At 53.4% G+C, this 15,241-nt stretch overlaps 1 protein-coding gene across 2 annotated transcripts in view; it reads left to right on the top strand.

Moving 5' to 3' along the window:
- The first annotated feature begins 1,741 nt into the window (after positions 1-1,741).
- PTK7 (protein tyrosine kinase 7 (inactive)) overlaps positions 1,742-15,241 on the top strand; it is a 35,576-nt gene continuing 22,076 nt past the window's right edge. For both annotated transcript variants that reach the window (XM_082301962.1, XM_082301961.1), the window contains exon 1: positions 1,742-1,852. In XM_082301962.1, coding sequence (XP_082158088.1) covers positions 1,804-1,852 — 49 coding nt within the window. In that variant the 5' untranslated portion in view covers positions 1,742-1,803. The remainder of the gene's footprint in view (positions 1,853-15,241) is intronic.

Below are 15,241 nucleotides of genomic sequence, written 5' to 3'. Positions count from 1 at the left end.
TTGGCTGCAGGAACTCGTGCCCTCCTGCAGGGACATGCTTAACATGTGGAGAGACTTGACTGCTTCTGACCCAGTTCCCACTGAGTTTCCTCATGCTGTATGCCTTGCCACCTGCTGCTGTTGCTCAAAACTCCAGCTCAGGCCTTTTGGCCCTACACTGCAGCTGGGGGGTAGGAATGGCAGGAAGGTCTGGCCAGCTCTCTGGTCTCACTGCCCAGCAGCACAGGTGGCTGCTTGCCACTCCTTTCTCCAGTCAGATGCTGCTCACTGTCCTCTCCAGGCTGGCTTGCCCTCTGGCTGTGGGGAGCCTGGATGCCCAGCCTGTGGCTGTGGGGAGAGTGGGGCTGAGCACGATACACCCTTCTCTGCAAGGGAACTTGAGGCAGAGTCTGGGTAAGCACAGCAAGGGCTGACAGAAGTTTCCTGGCTATCTTGTGATACAGTTCTTGTTCGTGGGGCACTAAAGGCAATATGGACCCAGGAGAGGCAGCCTGCAGCACTGAGGGCTGATGTGGCAAGTGCTCCTCAGAGAAGTCATGATACCTGGATCAGCAGTGCTTAGCTCACTTTCTCTCCTCAGGAAAGAGAAGCAATTCCCTGAAGCTGGGATCAGGTGGCTCAGAATCGGTGGGATAGCATAGTCTGCTAGTGTGTGGGGGACAGAGACCCTTTCTCTTACTGTACATCAGCTGTTCTGCTTACCCTAAGCTTGCAGGTGGAAATAAAATTTCCTGTCTAGAGGGTGTTGAATAGGCTACCACTTCCTCTGAGGCTGCTTGGTCCCCAACCAAAACCAGAACAGCTTTTGGTGGCAGGAGGTGGTGGCTTTCCTATGAGAGGGGACTGGTCTGCGGTTACTGGCAAAGTTCCACAGCCACGTGCCCTGGGGGAGCAGCTCTGTGGTCTCCCAGGAGGTGGCAATGGTGGGGGCTTCTGGTGCAGCACCAGGCTGGCACCGCCACGCAGGGCAGCAAGCACACTCTAATCCTGTGCCACAGGTTTTGCTGAGTAAAGGCTCCAGCATCCTCTGTGGTTTCCTCATGCTGTATGCCATGCTCAGGGCCATGTCTGATGGCGAGTCTTCCACACAGTACCAAAACCAGTATTTTGGAGGCTCAACAAACCGGCTGGAAAGCTGGTGTTCAGAGTGACAACTGCCAGAGCCGGTGGTGCAGGGCTGCAGCAGGTTCCACCAGAGGCATTGGGTCGGGCAGAGAGGCTCCAGTCTGGGCCATGCAGATGGCCAGACCAGCTCTTACTGCTGTGTCTTGTGTCCTGCAGAGGAGCAGCAAAGGAGCAGACAGCGTGCTGTGCATTGGGACTGTTGTGTCCAGCCCTCTGCCCGTAGCAGGGTGCGAAGCTCCTGGCTCCTCGCTGCCCCGGTGCCTTCACAGGGATTCTCACAGCGGTACAGAGCGGGAGCTTCTGCCATCAGTTTAACAAACAGCCCCGCTACAAGGAGCCCCTGGGCGGGAGGGGAGCTCCGTCGCCTCCTCGCTGCTCGGGGCACCCCGGAGGCGCTGGCGGGAGCAGGGGGGATACGCAGGGGCTCCCGGCGCGACCCTCCCCGCCCCCCGTGCCGGCGGGGCTCTGCGGGGGATGGCGCCAGCGAGCCGCGAGCATCGAGCGCGGCGGCGGAGGCACGGGGGGCCGAGCCGGGCGCTGCCCGGGGGACCCCACTCCTCCCGACCCCGCCCGGTTTCCGGTGGCCGCCCCTCCTCCGGAACCCCTCCCGGCGGCGGCGGGCGGGGCGGCGGCGGCGGCATGGCTGGGGTCCGGCGGGCGCGCTGACCGGCGCGGAGGATGGCGGCGGTGCGGAGGATGGCGGCGGTGCGGGCACTGCTGGTGCTGGGTGAGTGCGGGCCGGGACAGACACCTCAGCCTCCCCCGCCCCGGGCATGTGGGTCCTGCCGGCGGAGCTTCGCGCCTCCCCTCCCGTCCGTGGCTGGGCCGCACTGGGGCCGGCGGGCGGGGGTCCACGGCCGGCCCCGGGGGCGAAGGTGGTGCGGCCGTGTCCGGGGCCGAGCCTCCGGTGGTCCGCGCCCCCCCGGGTTCCCGTGAGCCCGGCGGCGATGGGGCCCGCTCGTGCCGCCGGACTCGGGCGCGGAGCGGGGGCTGCGTGAGGCCCCATCTGGTGCCCCCGGGGGCGGCCGCGCCCCCGCCCCGCGCAGCCCCGCTGTGCTGCGGGAGCCGCCGGGGCGCCTCGCCCGGCTCTCCTTCCTCGGCGTGCGCCGGCTCGCCCTGCCCGCCCGCCCGCTCCGAAGAGGGAGCGTCGTGCCGAAATCCACAGGGATGCAAATACGCCAGACATTGGCTGTCTGAGAGACGGCGAACAGGCGCCCCCGGAGCAGCGCGCTCCGGGGAGGGCTCCCCGACATCCCTTGAACGGGGCTTGGCTCCGACCCGCGCCCCTCCGGTTCCGTGGGCAGGGTTGACACCGGGAAGGCTGCGCGGAGCAGCGGGTGGTTTTCCTATGAATTCTGGTCAGATCAGAACCCGGAGAAAAAACAGTGGGCACGCGTTCGCACTCGTGGATATTGACCACCGGCCGCTGAGGGGGTTTTGTCCCTTGCTGAGCGCATCTGGATGAGCCCTGTGCCCCGCCCCCCGTGCCACCCTCCCTGCCCGCTCCGAGCTCTGCGGCCCCTTGATTTTCCTGGCTGCTGCTTTTTAGTGTCCAGCTTCAATGTCCTTCCCTCGCTCTGCTGCGTGGTGTTTCTCCCTACCGACCTAGCACCATTTTCCTTGTCTGAGGAGCCCAAGGTCTTGGCTGTGCATGAGAGCCGCAGGAGCTGTGAGCTGTCTTCCAGCCTGGCTTTGAAGGGTCCCACGGCTGCCCTATGCCACATCACCTCGTTTCTTCACTTAGGAACCTTGCAGAGAGGGAGGGTCCTATATTTTGCCAGTAGCTGTTTGCAGTCCCTTGTGTCTCACCGTGCACAGTTGTCGAGTTTGCTTTGCAGTTTCTGCTGTAAAATCAAGAGCAATCTTAGTTTAGCACCTGGGTAGAATACTGCCTCTGAGGGAAAGATATCTATAGCGCTGCTGCCCGTCCATATCTGGAGCCGTGGCTGAGCCCTGCTGCCAGGCGGCAAGTATTGTCCAATTTACAGCTGATAAGCACGAAAAGCAGCACTTACTTAGCTGATTAGCGCCGTGATTGCCGCTCGCCTTGGCAGCCTTCTGGGAAGGCCGTTTCTGGAGGGGGAGTGCATGCTTAGCTTGGGCTCTGGTTTGAAGGCATAGGGTCCTTTGGACTTGCCACAGCATTCACTAACGTGCCAGCAGGCCACCACTGGCACCTGGGATGTGCAGACCTGCCTGTGAGGGCTGTCTGTCGCCTTTTCTGCCCCTCTATAGTTGCTGGAGTTTCTGTGCTGCTCCAATCACATATATTCCTCCTTATTTCTCTTGCTGAGCAGGATCACATCGTACAGCATTGGGGGGAACATGCAGCTGTCCTGCTCACAGACACTGTAAAAAATTTCGGGTGCCATCAATGTAGCCAAAATGTGCAGTTTGATGTCTAGGTTTTATGGGCTAGTGGTAAGTTTTGTGGGCTGCAGGGCATTGTTTCTCTTTGCCTGTGGATGCTGTTTGGAAAGAGCACTGGAGAAAGACCTGGGAGGTGTGGAGTATCCATGGCTCACAGGTCTTTTGCCATGTATGTGTTCCAGAAGTGCTCGGTGCCTGGTCCCTCTTCCTCCACTTCCATTGTTCAGCGAAGCTGTGATCTTTTTGGCAGTGGCACTGCAGCATGCCAGATGTGCGCTGACTTCTGCTGGAACATGTGGTTGAAATGCTAGCAGAGGAAATATTTGCTGAGTCAACTTTCCTTTAAAGCAAAAAAAAAAAAAACCAAAAAACCCAAAAGGTCTATTTTGTTCTGGAAATGCCTCCATGTCCTGTGTTGAGCTGTGTGTTTCTGTATGGCAGTGCTTTTCTTGTGCTTGCTAGCAAGCCTGGTCTTAAAGAAGAAAATTTCTGAAAACAGGAATGATCTGATCCCCCCTGGGACTTGGCTGTGTTCAGACAGTGCTCTGGGCAGGCTGGAACCTCGATGTGGCAGGAGCTTCAAAGGCATGGCAACTCCATAGTTGTGGCCATGGGCGCTTCTTTGTCTGCACAGTGGGGTCCTGAACCGCTGGGAACTGGCACTGATCAGGGCGTTGTTGCATTTAAAGATCCCTTAAAGATGTGCTCTGAGCTCTTAATTGACCTGGAGTGAGGCCATCTTCTAAAGGCAGATGGGCAGATGTTTAAACTGCAACAAGCACCTGCATTTAGTTGCATGCTGGATGATGAATGTTCTTGCTGATAGGAGCACTTCCTCCCAGTCTGCTGAATCTCTGAGTGGATGGCGGCTCACATCTCCTAATTGCTCACATGGGTTGGTCTCGCCTTGTTTGGCCAAAAGCTGGTCCGTGCTGCATCCAAGCAGACTGGCATGTGTGTTGTGGGAAGGCAGAATGCACTTTCTCTAAAGGCCATGGAGCCCAAGGGGAATGGAGGGGAGAAGGTAAGAAAGGGGGAGGAAGAGAAGAGCCTGGCCTTGGGGCAATGGACAAGAACACAGGGGCCAGTTTGGCTGTAAGTGATAAGGCACTTCAAAAAGATCTGAAGGCTGTGAGTCCTGGTTACAGGTATTTACTGGAGGATTTTTACACTAATGTTTTTCTTGCCTTCATTTCAATTCATCTGCTATTTAAGTTGCAAAGATCAAAGCTGTATTCCAGCAAGCACACGTGGACTAAAGTAAATAGCAGGACTTAGTACACCTCTTCCCAGTGAATAAACACTCTTTCCTCTCTGAACATTTTCAAGCATACCTCTCAGGCCTGGAATGCAAAATATTTCACATTAGCAGTGGGTGTTTCCACTGCTTTCGATATTTGGGAACTTGGAACAAATGCTTATTTAGAAGTGGACAGACTCGGGTACAAACATGCTCTTTGTGAAGGCAGTTGCTGCTGTGGTGTTTGGAGGGAAATTCCCTTGAGATTGGAGGACATGTAATTGTTTGTCCAGACCCCAAGGAACAGTTCTCATTCTCCTAACATGAGCATTGGTCTCATGGGCTGGGACAGGCAGCTCTTTGGAGGCCTGGAGGGCAGCGAGATGAACGAGATGCTTGGCAGATGCACAGGAACATTCTTCTTGATGAGGTTTAAGTTGCACAAGGTGTTAGCTTTGGGTTTGGTGGGGTTTGCAGAGGCTGTGAACCAGCACAGTGGATTTTGCTGTGTAAGGGAAAGAGGCAGCCCCACCTTTGGCATGGCAGTACCTGCTGGAGAACGCTAAGCATTTCCAAGGTGTGAGAAGGGCAACTGTGGTGTCTTTTACCTTTGTAAGAGATCAACTGCGTCTTTGGGAAGAGAGATGGAGAAATGATAATTTGACAGTTGGTAACATGTTGTTTCCTGGGCTCAGTGTGTGTTTCAGCATGGCAGAGGTGTCAAGGTGGGTGGCCTGATTCCATGCCTTGCTCCTTGCCTGGAGGATATTGGGAGGTGGCATCCAAGAGCTACTTGTAAATGCTTTTAGTCTGTTGGAAGAGCAGATGTTGTATTGCACGAGAGGTTAAAGGGCTGTGCTGTGCCCGTAGCATACCTTGCGTGCTGCCTTGCCTGAAAGAAGCAGTCGTGCTGCTGGACACAGGAGGATTTGTTCTCTGACGCAGACCTGACGAGGAAGCAGGGGGGATGCTGCAGGTTTTCAGGCTTTTCATGTGGCCGCTGCTCTAGCAGCGGCCATTCCCTGGGCTTTGTCATGGTTTGGAGGCTCTGCACATGGTTCATGTCTTGTTCCTGATGTCCTTGTGAGCTTTGAGCAGCCCAGAGATGTTGGGCTGTGGTTTTTAGGAAGGTTGTTCAGAGGGAGTTGCAAGTTAGGTGAGGGGCACTTGGGTTTTTCAGGAACTTTTTTGCTCGCTTCCTGATGCCAACACTGTTGAACCACAGCATATGGAAGCAAGCAAATGGATTTTTGATTCTGGAGGATGTGGCCTGTTCAGAGTCCTGCACTTCTACCTCCTTCATCCTACCAGACGCTGTCAGGATCTTCTCTGCTGGTTGTGTTGGCTACCAGCTCTCTCCTTTGCCTTGCCTATCACAGTGGCTGCTTTCCTGCGCTGTTGTTGGGTGTTATGGGAAGGAGCAGTGTCAGGTCACCTCTGAAGTCACATAGGACCAGCAAATCCACCTTTGCAATGCAGTAGGAGCTATTGTTTTTGCCATTTGGTTTAGAGTGGACAGCTGGTGTGCCTAAAAAAGGACCAGACTGAAGGAAGGATCATCTTTGTGGAGAAGACCATCTCCTGTTTCACTCTTCCTGTGCCTTCTGCATATATCACTGTGCAGGCAAGTAGGAAGGAAAGGAGGCTTGCAAGGCGTGTCTTTGTATGGGTGTAAGTTGGTTTGGGAACTAGACCAGGGTCTTGCTTTGCAGGAGGCACACAGGTGTCTGTAGTCTCGGGGAGTGAAGCACTGGAAGAACAGTTGTTTGGGGTCTCTTCTGGAAACAGGTGAAGGAGAAGGGCGAAGGCTGGTTGTAGTGAAACTCCTGTGGGCTCTTGAGGTTGGAGGCATATTCAGTGTTTTAAGCAGCTGCAGCTCTCCAGGTCCAGGCTGTGGATCCAGGTGCTGCTTGAATAGAGGTTGGGTGGGTTTGTCCAGCGCTTCCTATTGCCTCTGCCTTCTCTGGCATGTTGCAACACAGTGAGGATGAGCCCATGCCACCCAGTCAAAGCAAGGACTCAATTTCTGGTCATTCCTTTGTTCCAGGGAAATACTTGACAGTAAGCACTGTTCTGTGTTTACCTGTGTCTCCTTTTAATCTGTGCAGCTCTTGCTGAGTAGCTGTGGAAGATCTTCAAGCCAAAACACAAGTGGTCTTTGTTTCAAAGCATCAATTTGTGTTGGCAGCCAGGTCTGCAGTGCATGTGCTTTTCATTGACTGCTGCTTCGGCTCCATTTCTCATTCCTGCCAGCTCTTTTTTAAACTTCATACAGAAATGTTTTTCCTGAGCTTAAAAGGCTGACCTGTACAGTGCTCCTAGTCTTAACTTAAGCCTTACCTTTTTTGGGGAAGTAGTCTCTGTCTGGTCACAGAATAGACTGCTTACCTCTGCTTTGAGAGATAACTAATACACACTGTCTGATCGTCAAAGAGAGAGGCAAGTGGGGGACTTCAGAGTGGTTTGCAAGTTTCTGAAAGCCTGGTCTGTGTGCCTGGGATGAGGAGTTTTAGTGTGCCTGCCCAGCCCTGACTTTTCCCAAGCTTGCTAGTCTTAGCAGTTTGGGAAAGTTGATGGGTGGGTGCTATTTTGATACTCTTTGCAGATTGTTACAGCCTGGGGCTGCTGCTTTTATTTGATCAGCTTTCAAAAATCCGTCCTCTATTCTCTGATTTTGACCTCCTGAAATTGTTCTGCAAGGGCTTCTCTTGAAAAGCATTCTAATCCTTAAAATTTTTAAGTGCCATCCAGGCAAGGCCCATGCTGTAATTAAAACATTTCTGCTGGTGGTGAATGAATGAATGAATGCCGAGGTGTTCAGGTGCCCCAGAGAGCAGAATGAAAACCATCCAGGTCCAACTGCAGAATTCAGGATGGAACAGTGAGGAACACTCGTGAACTCCTGTCTCCCTGCACAGGGGGTGCACATAGGTTGTGTGTCAGGAGAGGGGGCATGGCTGGTTTTACCTGATGATTCCTCCTGTGAGGTGGTGCTTGCCAGTGGAATACCAATGGCCTGTCTTCTCCCTATCAAATTAGGCTCTGACTCGAATGGAGCGGGCAGGGATTTTGGCATCTCTGAGCTGGAGTGTGCACAGGGCCCCTGAGCGTGCATGAATTGAATCCACGGCTGTCAGGTGGTCTGCACCTCTGTGAGGCTGGGATGTCTTGGATTGATGGTCGTATTGTGCAGGATGATGAATGAGGAAAACTGATACAAGCAGATTCCTGTCTGGAGGGTGGTGTGACACATTTGATTTCAGGGCATGAACCTTCCCTCTCTGGAAAACAAGATGTTGCATGCTGGGAGAAAGCAGTGACATAGGGTTGCTGTCTGTGCTGGGACCTGGTGCAGAAAGGGGCTGGGGTTTAAGTGAGTGAGGATTACAAACTTCTTTGTATTTCAGCCCCTGGTTGACCTGTGTTCAGTTCCTAGGTGACTTTTGTCCTCTAAGATGGTAGTATCTGAGAGCGCTGTGCACTCAGACCTCGATGCTAACGATGGATGTTTGCAGCTCTAAGATGACAGGCTTTATAACTTTTCTTCTCCCGTGATGCTGTTGTGAAATGAGGTTCGTCCCAGCAGCAGGATTTTACACTTTGATGCAGTTCAGGCCACCCTGAAGAGCAGCCAAGACTGCACCCTCACTGCTGTCGATTTGGGCACACTGGCAGGTTGGCTCTGCCCTCTGTCACCCCAGAAGAAAGCCAGACAGGGCTGTCCCCAGAGCCATGGCATGTGGAGGCCACGTCCCATTCTGGCTGCAGAGGGGAGGCTCGTGTGCCTCTGGGCAGCTTTCTGTGAGTGATGCTGGCACAAGATAGTCACGGTATTGCTTAAGACCAGCTATAAACGCTCTCCTCCTTGCAGTTGCTTATTGGCTTCTTTGGGAGCACAAAGGAAGCCTTTGATTCCAACCATACGGTGGCTGTCCAAATGGTTAAGGGCAGGACAAGCTGCGGCTTGCAAGTGCCTTTATTGCTCTCCACTGCAGCGTGCTTTGGTGTGTGTCCTGGCTCTGCTGGGGCAGCCCATCACTCCTGTGGCACGGAGCTGCTCCATGCTGCTGGCTCTGTTGAAGTCACTGGCAGTGCCTGGGTCGCTGGGAAGCTTTCATGGGAGAAAAGATCATTAATTTTGTCTTTCCCAGCAAGGACAAGACCAGAGAGAATAAAGCCAGACAGTCTTGTAGGGTGCCACAAAGGGCAGTGCATCTGGTTTTCCTTAACCATTCATGGGAGCGTAGATGGGCTTATGCTGCTGAGGTCAAGTCATGCAGTTGCCTTTGCAGTGGGAGCAACACCAAAAGTCTCCTTCAGCAGTTGAAAGAATTGTGCAAATTGTCTTGGACCAAAAAAACCCAAAACTTCTCATGAGTTACCTGATGTTCTTTGTTCCTATCCATCCATACTGCTTGCTGTAAATACCATGAGCCTGGCACACATCTGAGCACCTGGCAGGTGCTATGGGAGTGGCCAGTTCCTGGGCTGAGACTACTTCTGTAGCAGTGAGATCTTGTTGTGTGATCATTCTTTCCTCCAACTAGGTTGGAGCAGTTCTTTATCCGCCATATTCCAAGCAAGAGCTGAGCGACAAAGGCAACACATCTGATTTTTTCTTTTCCTCTGTTAACTCTTGATGGCTCTCCCTGCATGTTGTGTGTGTGCTTGCACCCTTCAGATGTGTAAGTGGAGGAGCTACTTGCTGGCCCTCACCAGCACTGACCCTCCTGCTCCAGTCCTGCCTGTGTCTTGCTGCCTTTTTCTGGCTCAAATACAGCTGTTCCTTTTCCAGCTGTGCCTCCTATCTCCACCTCTTCCTGATTCCTCTTCTGTAGCTAGACCTGCCACAGCATGCCACACACCCCCTTCTCAGACTTTGCTGTTGCTTGGTTTCTCTCCAGTGCCTGCCTCTGGGCACTGCTGCTTTCCCAGGTGTGGCTATGGCTTCCTTCTGCCATCATGAGCTTGCCTTTGTCTCCTTGAGCCAGGCCTGCAGTTCACAGCAGGTGGTGAGAAATCAGAGCAGAGCTGGGGCTGGGCTGCTGAGATGTTCAGGTGGTTCTTGGAAATCATGAGGCTTTCTGCATAAGGATTCTTTTGCTCAGCTAAAGGATAGTCTCAAAGCCATGTGGCCTGAAGCAGAAAGCATTAAACTGAATGGTTAACATTTTGGCAAGGAAATAACAAAGACTGTCATACTGGGCATCCTTCACCATCATGTTTTGTTTCTGTGGCCTTGCTGGGATTTGGCCCTGCCTGTCATTGGCTGGAGATGCATTCCTGCAGACAAAGGCCTGCCGTGGGTTTGATGAAGCAGTCCATTATACCTGGGTTGCTGAGTGGCCACACTGAGCAGCCAGGCAGCTGCAGGTATCTCAGCACAGCTTCTTGCTCTCCAGGACCTGGATGTTGAGTGTCTGTTGCCACTGTTTGTGTGCTTCCTTGGCATTTGGTTGCTTAGGACGTCCAGGTACTCTCTGCACTGGTGGCTTTGTGGCTGTCCAGTAAGAACAGATACATTTCCAGATACATTGGAAATCAGCTTTTCTGCTGCAATGGGGAAAAGCACTTACTTTTCAAGGAGATCTGGTTAGTATGAATTTCTGTCTCAGTGAGTCTGTTATAGCTGAGCTTTTCTTTAGTTTGACGCTGGGGCTTAGCATTAGATTTATCTGTAGCAAACATTCCGCCTAGTTATCGATTTGTAAAATATTCCAGAAAGTGCCCTGCTGCATCTTCTTCCCACTCAGTGACTTTTTTCCATTTTTAGCTGAGGTAATGTAGCAAAGTCTCATAGAGAAGCTACCTCTTAATTAATATTGCATGAGCAGAAGAAAATATTAGCTTCTCCATCTGTTCTCCTATTTTTGTGGCTTTTAATATAGATTCATAAATGGCTTTAATGAAGATAAACAAGGAACTATTCTTTTCTGTGCCCTCTTTGCTTTCAGAGGTGATACTGCAGGCCCAGCCTCCCTGGTGATGTTTCTTCCAGGAGGTAGGTAGGTCCTGGACAACAGCGCTTCCCTGCACAGTTGTAAATGATGATTGTGAAATGGGGCTGATCTTCAGCTTTCTAGCAATGAAAAGAGGAGGATCTAGGAGAAATCTGCAGACCTGTAGGACATAGCTGGAAACAGATATGGGGATGGTGCTTTGTAACCAAAAAGAAGCCAGTGCCACACAGATGGAAAATGGATGTGCAGTGCACAGCAGGCAGTGTTCATGAACGAGTGTTCCTGAAACGCTCAGGAGGGTTGGCACAGAAATCCCAAGAACCCAGCAGGGCAACCAGTCCATCCTCCTCAAGCTTCAGAGGCAGCCAGAGGTCAAAACCCAGGAGTCCAGAGCCCGTATAAATAGAAGGGGCACTGATGCAGCTGATGGAGTGAGGCCTATTTCCTCAGTGCTTTTTTGCAGCAATTTTTAGTTTGCACCACTGTGGTGGCTGCTAGGAGAAGTGAGTGCCTCTCCTGGGAGCTTCTTTCCTTCCTGTGGGAGGGAAGCAAGCAGGTTAAACCTTCAGTAAACCAAGTGGTGAAGCAGGATGCTCCAGAGACTCACCTCCAGTGAGACTCACAATGCAGCTGTGCTCTGTGGGGAGCCCAGCAGTAGGATTGCCCCGATCTAGTGTTGTGTTGTGGCATTTCCCAGTCTCCATGACTTCTCCTTGTTCCTGGGAAGGCAGAGTGGCTGGGTGTGTGCTTGTGGGTGGGCTATACAGAGGCAGCAGCAGGAAGGAGTGCACAACTGAATGCCTGCAGCAGTTGCCAGAGCACGGATGTCGTCTTCAAGACCATGGCACTGGATGAACCATTTCTCCCATGAGCTGTAAGCTGTCTGGAGAGCTTGGCCAGCTGGATCTTCATGGCAAATCCATCTGAGTCTCTACAGGCATATAACTAAGGGAAACTTAGCTGTAAATATACTGACATGACCTGGAGAGAGATTTAAAATATTTATCCTAGAGCAGAGCTTGGGATATAAATAAGCTCCCTGTCTGTTTCCCTGCACGCAAGGCTCAGAAGTGCAGCTGTCCCTTTGTCCCCAGCTCTCAGAGTCCTCTTTGGGACCAGCAAGTTGCTTATGGGTGGGCTTGAAGTCCATAGAGATGGTATAAACATACAGCTGTCAGCAAAACGGAGAGGGTATTTGCAGTAGTGTAGATGTGAATTTTTGACTGCAGCTTCTGTCCCCTCATTACCCCTACAGCTGCTGGCCCTGCTCTGTTGCTCTCGGGGTGTTTGTGGAGTTTGTGGGTGAGCCATATCTTGGGTAAGGTTGTAACCCTCACACTTGGCCCCCTGAGCAAGCATGATTTGCAAGATGTCCAGACCAAGCATATCCAAAGGGAAGCACAGGTTTGGGTGGTTCTGGGGAGGTTTTCTTCCTTCCAGTGGGTTTGGTGGCAGCATGCAGAGAAGCAGCTCACTCAAGCACTTTCAGTGGCAAATAGGCTTCATTTTCCAACAAACGCTCCTGGGAGGGCAAGAAGGGCTTGCTGGCAGGAGTGCCCCATGCCCAGTGCAGCCTTGGTGACCTCGCTGCACGGAGAGGAGCTGGCTCTGAGCAGCAGCTTTGTCTTCGATGGCGCGTTGCTGAAGCAGCGGGCTTTGCTTGCAGGCCTCGTGTGCACGCTGCTCCTCCTTGCACCGCTTCCCTTGCCCTGGCCTCTTCCCACCCCCACCCCCACGCCCTTTTGTCTTTACAGCCTGAGCTTCCATTCTCTGGAGCGGCTGGCTGGGGCTCCTATTTGCTGAAGGGAAGTGCCAGACAGTTTTATGGAGCTTCTTCTGTTTTTTCCCGTCATCTGGAACGGTGTTTCGGCTGGAACAGGAAAAACGCGGAGCCCTGGCCAGCAGCTCCATCCACACACACAGTGCTGTTATGGGGGAATCCCTCTTGGCTGGGCTTGGGATGGCAGGAACAACATCAGCCTTTGGCCCTCAGCCTGAGCACAAGGAGGTGAAGATGGGTTGGCAAATACTGGTGTGATACCTGGACGTGCTGGCCCCAGCTGCCATGGGATGATCTCTGAGCCACACAGACCCTGTGGGTGCAGCAATGCAGCCTTGCTGCCACTGGGCCTTGCTCCAGCCCCGGGGCAAGGAGCACTGAGCCAGCTCTGTCACAGCTCTTCCCGGCTGGCAGGACCTGCCTGCCTGCTCAACACCACCTGGGCTGTCCTCTGCCACCAGAGGAGTTTTGCTTAGTAAAGGCCTTTACATTCTCACATGGCCCATGCTTAAATTGTGGGGGAAGCATCATCCCTCAAGGCCACTGCATGGGAAGCATGTGTCTCAGCCTGGTTCCACTTGGCATCTGTCTACCGTGTTTCCTTTTGTGGGAGAAAAGCACAGTACCTCTGCTGTGCTGGCCAGAGAGCTTTGCCTTCAGATCACTGTGTCTCCTGCCAGCAGCAAACATCAGGTGTTTATGAGGAAAGCAGGGAATTGCTCAAGGGCTCAGAGCAAGCCTGGGAGTTGGCTGGCAAGACTGGTGCGTGCAGCAAGTCTGTCAGTGGTGCTGAGTCGCCCTTGAACCATTGGTGTTTCTCACTGGAGCTTGGCAGTGCAGCTGGCAATGTCTGCTCAGGAGCCTTTGGCTGATGCTTCGTTAAAGATGGTTTCATTGAGCCAGCAGGATTCCCATCTCCTGTGCTGGGCTTGAGGCCTCCTGTCTCACTTGTTCCTCTGTCTCTGTTTATCTGCTGCAAAGATGTTGTCCTGGGAGTCCCATGGCCACCGCTGCCTGTGGTGTCCAGCAGGCAGGTATGGGCCCACTTGCTCAGCCAAAGCAAGCTTCCTTCTCCGCAGGCCAGGGGCCAAGTGGTGCTGCCAGCACGCAGCTGTGCCCTGAGCATTTGGGCAGGAGAAGCGGTGATCTGGCTGCTAACTCTGCCCTCTTCCTCTCTCAGCTCCATGACTGCAGCACTGCACTCATGGCTTGGGCTGGTTCTCCAGGCTGGCTGCTCAGAAAGAAAATCTGGGCTTCTCTTAGGGGCCTGGGACTACACAGTGACCTAAAAGAACAGCATCCTTTCCCTGGTGCAGTGTCCTCCAGAGATGCCCACGTGCCCTCTTGCAGTGGGTGCCAGGAGCACGGGCACAGCAGAGCATGGCTTGGAGCACTGTCAATGTGCTCCCAAGGCAGACAGGCAACTCCTGCAGCTCCAAGGCCAGTTGTTCTGGTTCAGCAGCCCCAGCAGTTTCAGGGAGCCAAGGAGCTTGTCTACCTTGGGGAGTTCCCTCTCTTGCTCCAGCTTTTTCCTGTTTGAACGAGGTGCTGAGATGTTGGGAGAAACTGTGGGGCAAAACTCAGCTCTCAGTTCAGCCCAGACAAATTCTCCATAAAGACCACTAGCAAATCCCACAGCCTCGGGGACAAACTGAGCAATGCGGTGTCTGCCCCACCAGATCAGGTCAGCCTGCAGTGGGGTGTTGGTTAACAGCAGCCCTGCTTGGCTTGGGAATGAGCAGGAACCTCCCAAAATACTCCCATTGCTCTGTGGCTGCAGAGTAGCACCCCTGTTTGCTGTTCTTACCTCACTTCCCACACAGCTGCCCCTGCCTGCAGAGGGTATCATCACATCCTGCTGCTTTGGTTTGGCTGCTGCCTGGCTTTGGGCACACAGGAGGGCAGAGTCTCTGCTCACTGCTGGTGTAAAGGTGAAGGTAGGGAGCTTCTTTGACAGAGTTAGGAAACTGAGCTTGGGATGGTCTTGGGAGGAGCAAGCCTTTGTGATGTGTGGCTGGGGAGGGGACTGGGATTTGCAGGGTCTGGCCTGGGCGAGTAGGATGGGCAGCATGAGGAACAGAGGCAGGGAAGCCTCCAGCTAGTTTGAGCCGGGTGAGTGAGTGTGGTCAGTGCCGGGATAGCCTGGCTATCCTGACACGTGCTGGCAGCTGTCAAGAGTCTGCAGCTGGTTTCCTGGGCTCCCTGTCCTTGTGCTGAGCCTTTTTGTCAGTTCTGATGGCCTTTTCTCCTGCAGCAGATGTGTGAGCAGTACCTGCCTGCCTCGGGATGGAGCTGTGTGCAGCAGAGGCTGCCCTGCTGTGTGTGGCAGTGAGCTCTTCCCAGGGCCCAGCTGTACCCCAGCACGGCACTGCCAGCGCTGCCTTAGCCTCTGCTCAAGCAATTGATTCACAGTGTTCAAACCCCTGTGGCTTTCTTCTGCTTTCTTGTGATAATTGCTCAGAAACTGGGCTTGGCCATTCCCAAGTATAGGATCCTGGGCCTGGAAGGGCAGGGATACCCCACAGCTTGCAGCCTCTGAACAGTAATGGGAATTGTGCTAAGTGGTTGCCGCTTTTTCCCCTTTTCCTTTTTTACTTTGTTTTTTCCCATTCTTAAGCTTGGTTTGAAGGGCAGAATTGGCTTCTCAGTATTTCTTTGGTTGTGCTCCACGCAGAAAGCAGTGGAGAGAGGTGCTGTGGGGCACCTGGAGAGAGCTCAGTTGGTGGTGTGCAGGTATCGTCTCTTGCAAATCTGGAGTGAACTGCC

Source organism: Coloeus monedula (genome assembly GCF_965178545.1).
Source record: "Coloeus monedula genome assembly, chromosome: 2".
NCBI classification, from domain to species: Eukaryota; Metazoa; Chordata; class Aves; order Passeriformes; family Corvidae; genus Coloeus; species Coloeus monedula.
The sequence above is the reverse complement of the archived record's forward strand: the minus strand, read 5'-3'. Positions and strand labels throughout refer to the sequence as shown.